General features: G+C 39.4%; 1 protein-coding gene across 1 annotated transcript; it reads right to left on the reverse strand.

The window, feature by feature from the left end:
* Window positions 1–1,225: 1,225 nt before the first annotated feature.
* LOC118412393 lies at window positions 1,226–4,241 on the reverse strand. The gene is made up of 4 exons (XM_035815222.1): window positions 4,136–4,241; window positions 3,093–3,257; window positions 2,047–2,169; window positions 1,226–1,396 (listed from the first exon to the last, which is right to left on the reverse strand). The coding sequence occupies exons 1-4, from the start codon at window positions 4,196–4,198 to the stop codon at window positions 1,307–1,309; spliced, it is 441 nt and encodes a 146-aa protein (XP_035671115.1). The 5' UTR covers window positions 4,199–4,241; the 3' UTR covers window positions 1,226–1,306.
* Between the last annotated feature and the right edge of the window lie 4,657 nt (window positions 4,242–8,898).

Genomic DNA, 8,898 nt, shown 5'->3' on the forward strand with positions numbered 1-8,898 from the left:
GAAATACACGATAGAACAGAAAATGTCCGTCTCTAAACCTGTCCATGGTGCTGATATAACGTTCCCACGATGATTCTTGCGACGGAATATATTTCGCCATTGAGTCCGGCAAAGCCTTATTCTTCCTTATCCAATTCATATGTATGTCTATCTCTTGTGTCTGCTCCAAGCCGTTAATCCGCCCTCTCAGAGGATGACCCTTGACACTCTCTATTATCCCGAAATTGTTCGAAGATAATCCGACAAATAATATCTGACGTACGTCCTTTAGTGCAAGTTGACCAAGACGACAACTACGGCTATGCCGTCCTGTTCTGTACGGGAACAGTATTTTCCTTAGTAATACATATTTGCATACCTTACCTTTGGAATTGCACCGCCAAAGCTATCTATGTAAATGTCTAAATGCCTTACGTTTGGGATCGCACCTGTCAGTTGCGACACCTAACTGCAGTGCTGCATATCACAGGACCAGTCACATATATGTAAAAAATTAATATTAAACAGGTATGTAATTGCCTTACCTGTCTATAATTTTCGATTTTTTATAAAGACTAATAGACTGACCGTTATCTTTGCTATAGCAATATTTATTTATGAAACAAGGCAAGGTCTAAAAATTATGTAGCACATCAAATAGTATCTGTACATTGATTACCTTCGATAGCGATTACAAGTAGTACAAAGTTCATTGTGTTGACTCACAAATTATTCTAACTTTTTTAAAACCTTAACAAAACTAGAATAGACTCACAAGCCATAAGAATAGAATAAAAAAAAGTAGCTTAGCACTATGAAATACACGCACATGCCTGTCCCTCATGATATAATGGTTAACACACGTCTGTCCCTCATGATCCAATGATACAAGCTTTTCTATCCCTCGTGATCTAATACGGCCATGTTGCTTTAATTGTATGGATAACATCCACGCGTGCGTCAATTTTTTGGCCATTTCCAAAAAAGACGTTTCCAACTACACTACAAATTATACAAGGCGACTGTAAAATGAGCAAAGATATGCTGTAGATTGCAAAAAAGAATATCGAAAAACGTCTACTTATGTCATAGAATAGCAAGTTCAAATCCAAGGTCATAGAAGAAGATGTGAAAGAATAACAAAAAATAAGGATCTATTGTTCGTCACAACATGCTCTGTTTTTTTTCAGTAAGATGTTCAACCTTCCTATCCACTAAGATTTTATCATAAAGGCAACTTTTCTTGGCCAAACTTCTTTCATTGGTACTTCTATAAGAGGATGTCATCCATATAATCAAATCAATTAAATACACACTTGTCCGTCCCTCATGATCTAATGATGAAAACACACTTGCACAGTTTCAGCATCAGCAGAAGGTCAGCACAGTACACCACAGCTGTTCCAACCGCAAAGGACTGTAAAACACAACATTTCAGGCTAGGGCACTATCTGATTCATAATGTTAGGGAAATGATAAACTAAACGCTTCTAATTCTACGCGATTTGTACATGTATATCTTTCCACAGTCCGTTATCATTTTCACACTTTTATGGGTTTGTTAGCATTGGAATCGAAACCTCTAACCAAGTACCATCGTTCAGCATGCATGTACTAAGATGAAGAAAAGCCCCATACGCGAGGCTTGTAATTTTGAGCCTTTACTACCCGTTTTAGGATTGCGATTTTCAAAAAGATTAAAAAAAAAAGAGTCGTAATTCCGAGCGACAAATTGAGCCGGTTGTCGCCACTTTGCGAATACCTGGCGCAGTTTGGCGTGATTTGGCTCAGTCCAGTGGTATACCCGCTCAATGTACAAGTATGGTTGTCTAAATAGCTATCACTAGTTCACCTTTATCCGAGGGGTAACCTATATCCGTTGTATTCAATAAAAAAAAGCTATGTACAGGGTCTTTGGGGATATGAAGTCGACGGATGCTAGTTTCAAAATATGAAAGTTTGAAACTCCCGTCCGGTGACTTGATATCTCTAGATACCCTGTTTTAAATACAACGGATATAGGATACCCCCCGGATAAAGGTGACCTAGCATAAGTGGTGAACTCACGGCGGAGATGATGTGTCTCTCGTAGATGGTGTATGCCCGCCCGTAGTTCCTGTTGGCGTTCCAACACTGGATCACCGCGGCGGCGACATAGGCTGCGGCGGCCAGGATTCCGTACACCAGATTCTAGCAACAGAAAGCCTGATTATCACAACATCATCCTACCTGCTACACTGCCCCTGTATTCTGACCATATACAAGATATATATCAAACGAAAGAAACGTCCTTTTTGAAAATATACAACATATGTTCCCAAATTTCCGATACTTGAATACCACGGAAAAAGTCATATTTCTCATGCAATTAGATAAACCATATATTATTGATTCCATTTGTCCTTTATGTTTATAACTGTTTTAAGAAGCGGGAAGAAGTTGAACTTGTATATACTTGAATGTATTAGCATATGTAGAGATGATAAGATACCTTTTTTTGTCAAAATTGTACCTTATCACTAGCGCTACGACCTGTACTTAGCTTGTTTGAGCACAAGTGTACAATAAAGGTCATTCATTCATTCATTCATTAAACGTCTTTGGACCAACGCAGCAAACTTAGTCTCCAAGCAGATCCTCAGCACGGTAGCATAAGATAGTATCAAAGCTGGCAAAGGAGTGTAACGGGCCTAGGAGTGTTCAAATTCGGTCGCCAAAGAACACACCTAGGCCGGCTACATTTTGATACTATCTAATAGTAGCGTAGGATCTGCTTGGAGATTACAGAAAACTCATCTCCATCTTCGTACAGAGACGTCTTACAGTTCTCTAATACTCCAGGGTTCACGATCGTCGGGTATCCCATTGGGCTTCGCCTGTTGGCGGCAAATTATTGCGACAAGTTTGCGAATTCTTCGCCAATATATAAATTTTCCCTTGCTGTCTCACTGTCTTGCGACAAATAAGCAGTGATCGCGGTTGTTGGCGACAATTGCTGTCCCATAGCTGATATACTGACACAACAAGGGAACTATACAAACTGTGCCATTAGCCCTACAAGGGTCTGGACCAACGAACAAAGGAACGAAAAGCGCAGGGGGTGTAGAACTTACCACAGTGTCGTTTGAGAATTTTCCCGACCCCGCCAGCACCATGAGCAGAAGCGTCGCCAGCGAGCACGTGACACAGGCCGCCATGACGTAATGTTGTCCCCACCACATCCCAGCAAACGTGCCGTGGACAGTCGCCAAAACGGCCCACGCTACGATACCGAAAACCTAAGAAATACAAATGAATATGTGACAAATGAATATGCCATCATTTAAACACCAAAATTGATGGATTTTCTTATCAATTACTTAATTTAGGTTATGCGATTTGCATCAGTCATATCCATTAATGAAGCAAGTTACATGGGTGTGAATTATGATACATGTACTATCATTGAAAAGTCGGTAGTTTTGCTGCAGTGTCATAGAAGGTCGCTAGGAGTCTCTTGATAGAACTTGCCCTTCATTTTGCTAACATCTCCCAACATTACAAATAAGATGATGAACATTTGTCTACAACATGCGCACACACGAACATGCATAGAAATGAACATACATAAAAGCATGCATGCCTCCAAAACAAACCATTTTTTTTGCGAATTAAGGTAAAGAAGATTAATATGTCGGGTCTTTGTTTGTTTGTTTGAACATGATAAACCCAAATCAGCAGGCCGCTTTTCATTGAGGTCATGGGGGAGGTAGGGCTGAGATAAAATATGACAGAGGTACAGATTACATTGAGTCCTAATAAACCCATCAACATATATCACTACATATACATGGCACAAAACATTGTTTGACCAAAAGCTCAGGTCTACGGTTTTGAAAGCATATTCACCACAAAGCGATTCTTTCAAGACTTCTGTATCAGCACCACGGATTCTTTAGCACGGATTTATAGCACCACAAACATCACACTTTCTATGCGACCTTTCATCATTGGACTAGTATCAGCATATGTTATTTTATCTTCAAAGGCCGGTCATATACACAATTGATTTGAGTCCACAATGCCACGTACGGCTCAAGTTGCACTAACCACTCATCGACAACAATGTTTAAACATCCCTTCTAGAAAGATTCTAGAAAGTGTAGGAGGTACTCACCAATTCCATAAGCTTGACAAGGATGTTGACCCTCCCTCCAAGTCGAGCCTCATACAGTGACATGATTGTCCTTAGTCTAACGGTCCGTGTGACAGTGTTCTACAGTGATACTCCCTACACAATAAGACCGTTGGACCCTTAGACCGTATCGATATTTACATAAGGGTGTGACGCCATTTGTTGGAATTGTTCATTGGTAACATGTTAAAGAGAGTGTAAAGAAAGGGCGATGTAAGAGATAGCCAGTGTGCGAAACATATGCGGAATACTACACAGTGGAAACTCCGTTTAATTACATTTGCCAGCATATTTCGTGCACTTATCCGGGTAGTGCAAGAAAGCGAAATTATCCAGCTGCATCGCAACGCCCCGGGATTCGGAGATTCCGCACAATTAACACAAGTGTGCGGTTATCAGTTGTGCAATTTACTGGCTTTCACTGAACGTCTTAACAAGGAACTTTCATGATCTATCAAAGAGGTGGGAGACGAAAACGAACTTCATCTCAAATTGTTAATTCAATAAAATCTGCGATGAAAGAGCAATTATTATATTGTTTTAAAAAGTTATCATAACAAACCCAATATTTCTCATACTCTCGGACGAAGAGAAAGCGAATTGTAGACTTTTCTTCGAGAAATGTAGCTTTCTGTCTTGCGTTTCAAGGAAGTCAAAACAGTTTAGATACATGTACATTGTATAGCCCACACTCGATAAATCTCTTGTTACAACAATACTAATGTCAATCAACTGTCCATTGTCACACGTATGTCTCCAATGTTTCTACCATTGCAATTAGCATCAACGCATCAACTTTCATTAAACGTACTCGTCCATCGATTGAGGAATTATAGTTTTGTCATTATAGAATAAGTATTATGGCAGACTATTATCAGTTTTTATACACTTGGCATCGGTACGAAAAAGCTTTAAGTTAAGCCTCTCCTCGCTAAAACACAGCACGCATTTGAATAGGTGTTAGTTTTGCCTCTAGTTGTAAAGATAACGATAACTAGAGTTCCTCGAACACATATCTTCGCCAAATAAACAATTTCTATGGAAGATAGTTCTTTTTGAATGATTAATGTGTATAAGTCCATATGTTATCTAGTCACATCATGTAGTGGTTGGTTGGATTATGAACATTGTGAGTAGATTAGTCTATTCTGTCGGTGTACATAATGCAGCAAATGTTTTGGCGATGTGAATGAATGTCTTTGCATAATCAGAACAATTTGTACAGGTATGAGGTTACTGTTCTATTTTGTGTTGTCATAATTACTTTCGGAGAGCTGGTTATGTTTTGGGTAGCGTTTGTATGTATGTATGTATGTATGTATGTATGTATGTATGTAGAAACCAGCAAATTGAAGACCGGCTGAATGGATTGAAGTGATATTTGGTATGTGGGTAGGTCTTGGAAACCTGGAAACCACAGGAAGTCACGCCGATAATTGCATTCGTCACTCACCAAACCCCGGCCACTGTAACAGTTGTTCCTTCCAATTTACGGAACTTTTTAACTCACCAAGGGTCATCTAAGGGCCATATGTAAGGATTGCTACGACCCCCGCCTTGGTGAACGTTTGTTTCAATCTCATGAAAATAGAAAGTAAAGTTTTGCAGTCGCGAGTTAAGTCAGAGGTATTTTACAGAGTCCAAGGTTATGATTTCTGCGACTGTCCGATGACAGCCGCCTGTCACCTTTGGCGATTTGTATTTCTCGCAATGATGTCAGTTCTTTCTAGCCGACCTTTCCCTTACAACATGACATCTCTGTTAAGAGTTGAGGAATGCGTGGATAATTGACGGTGACCCTTTTGACCTAAGTGCTGTTCTTCAACATGTTGGGTTTGTCTTGTCCCAGCACTTGGTCACTTGTTGTTTTAACCTAGTTCACAGATGTAAGTACTATGTGTTACAAGCCGTCATTGTTCAATTCTGTTATATTACTGACTTTACATAGTACTTATTCGTTTGTTTAGACCCATGTAGTGTTACTGGCACATGGAACACCAAGTTTCCTTGCAGTCCATCATAAGAAAATACACCTGAAGTGTCTCGTAGATATTAGCTCTACATCTTTATATCAAGTGATATTCGTCAAGTTCCCTCTACTACATTTTTACCGTTCCCATGATATAGTGTTGCTTTTATTGTTGATCTGTATATAGATATAAGCAACACTTGTATATAGATATGTTATATTTCAACTGCTATGAATCCTTTGCTGTGTGCCGTCGTATTGACATCAATTCAGCAAGCTATTTAATTGCTTAATTTTATAGATACGTGTTGGACACGGTCAGGCTTTGTATTTTGCTAACATGAACCATGACCATTTATAGGCATTTTTCAGCCAGTAGTCTCTACCAGACTCCATCCTGGCGGAATAGTACACGGATGACCTAGTAACATCCCTGGTCAATCAGAATTTCATGCTTCCAAGACAACGTCTGCTTATCAGGGAGCCCCTGCTTCCACTGGCTCCTTTGACCTACTTCCTCTCTATTTTTAGACATCTATGGGTCGATTCAAGTCCTTTCAGGTGACTCCGTCACAAGTATTTTTCAACCGTTATAGAAGTTTCCCTAAGTAATTATATTAAATACAGAGTGATTTATATAATTTGCATCTCATTATGTTGATAATCATCCAAAGTACCTACCTACCAAAAACAAAAAAATATCCATCAATCCCCTCAGGAGTTAACCATCTAAAAAGTTACGAAATATAACACCCACTGCAATTCCAAACAAGCTGCTAGGGGGCCCAAAATTAGACCATTGACTCCTAGTACCAACAGCTATCCACCAGTAAAAAATCACGAACCTGGCACTTCTGGAAAATTTAGGCGCAAACTTTGATGCTCACTTGCAGTACCAAAACAATTTGCCAGGAGGCCCATTATCGAACTTGACCTTCCTTTCTGTGTCCCCTACCTATCAACCAAATATCATTAACATCCATCAAGAACATCTCGAGTTATCTTGCTTACAGACAAACGCACTTACATACAAAGCCAGCTACAGCACCATAGGTAAAAGGTAGCTAAACCATTCTCGCACATGGCAATCCTTTCCACAGCCGCTACAGACCTGCCAAATACCGTGGAAATCGCCCAGCTACATTTTGACTTATGCCTCCCGAAAAAACACCAAAAAAAATACCAAGCTCGCTAATGTACCATAGGAAAACGCCAGGTAACCCATTTTCGAACTAGGCATGCCTTTAAACAACCGCTACACACCTGCAAAAAATAAAAAAGTTCCATCCACAATTTCTCGAGTTATATCCTGTTGACCTACATACATACCCAAGTCGGCAAAAACATAAGCTTCTTGGCGAAGCTAATAAAAGTTGCACGGAAATGTTTGTACCTTTGATACATCCTGGAGACGGTGGAGTGCCCACTGTGTGTTTGGGGGTGGGGCGGGGGAGTGGGTTCTCGTAGTATGTGTGCATTATTGTCACGATACCCCGTAAAACTTAAGAAACGCAAAGACTCTTGCAAGAAAGGCGAAGAAACCGTCACAGCTAGGTCGCTAATATTGAAGTCATCATTCATGTACAAGTTCTTCTAGTTTGTTTGTATCCGAAAACATGTCGAGTTGTGTAGCAGTCAGAGTGTAATATGTTTAAGAGGCTCTCCCTTGCTAACTTCCCACAGCAAAATATATTTCCAGCAAATTATAGAAAACCTTACTCTGGTAAATAAACAGGTCAGATATTTGGACTCATTTTTATGCAGAATGTCGTTATAGGCATTCCTTTAATCAACTAGGTAAAACCCTAGCTAATTTCACATCTATTTACACATACACACAAAATCTACAGCAGTTGGTCATTTGACAGAATCAGCTATTTTGCTGGTAGTGATTGTGGGTACAGTCGGTGATTCTACAGTGAACAATTCGTAGAGAATTTGGAATCGATGTTGCAAACTTATAACCCTATCTCTAACCCTAACATAGTGTAAACCTGTATGGGAAGTTTCATATTAAACAAATTCTACATTATATAATAAACAGTGTAATAACATATGCAGTTAGTTTCTAAAGGGTCTTTCTGGTACTCATTGGTGGACAATAAGGTAAGAATCTGTTCAATTTTGGATAGTACAGTTAAGGCCATGTTGATTTGATTCTATGGATGACATCCTCTGGGAACAACAAAACTGATGTGAGGGTGCAAATAATAATATGGCTGGTCAGGAAGGTTGAACAAATTACTGGACACACAGAATAACGTATACCGAATAATAGATTCTATATTTTTATTATTTCACATCTTCTTCTTTGAGTTGGCATTCGATGACATCAGTCTCCTTTTTCTTTGATTTTTCAATCTGACAATTCATGGAATACATTTGCTAATTTTGTAGCTGCTTTGTACTATGGTCAAAACTTTTTTGGAAAACCGACAAAAGCTGACGTGAGGGTAGCTGTCACGTGATCAAATCAACATGGCCAAATATACAGCAGTGTACATAGCCAACTCATCCACAATTTCCTACAGAACCGTTCTGCTATTTTTCTTAAAACTGACAACCATTTGAATGGAATGTCCTTCCCAATATCTTATAATGCAATGAGGATGACTATACCTGTAATAAACCACACAGCCAGTACAATAATGAAATGCATCTAAAATTTATCAATAATTGTACTGCTTATTTAGCCTGGTATCCAGCCGTAATATAGCTCTCGAGTCTCTTGAGAGAAGAGACTCGGGAGCTATATTACGTCTGGATACCAGGCTAC

This window comes from Branchiostoma floridae, chromosome 3 (assembly GCF_000003815.2).
Source record: "Branchiostoma floridae strain S238N-H82 chromosome 3, Bfl_VNyyK, whole genome shotgun sequence".
NCBI lineage: Eukaryota > Metazoa > Chordata > Leptocardii > Amphioxiformes > Branchiostomatidae > Branchiostoma > Branchiostoma floridae.

Bases quoted from the DNA above. Each gene is read 5' to 3' on its own strand.
- LOC118412393 (XM_035815222.1), bottom strand. From the start codon at position 4,198: ATGTCACTGTATGAGGCTCGACTTGGAGGGAGGGTCAACATCCTTGTC. The intron at 3,258-4,135 runs GTGAGTACCTCC...TGTATTTCTTAG, and splicing joins TTGTCAAGCTTATGGAATTG to GTTTTCGGTATCGTAGCGTG. The intron at 1,397-2,046 runs GTGAGTTCACCA...TGTGTTTTACAG, and splicing joins AGAGACACATCATCTCCGCC to TCCTTTGCGGTTGGAACAGC.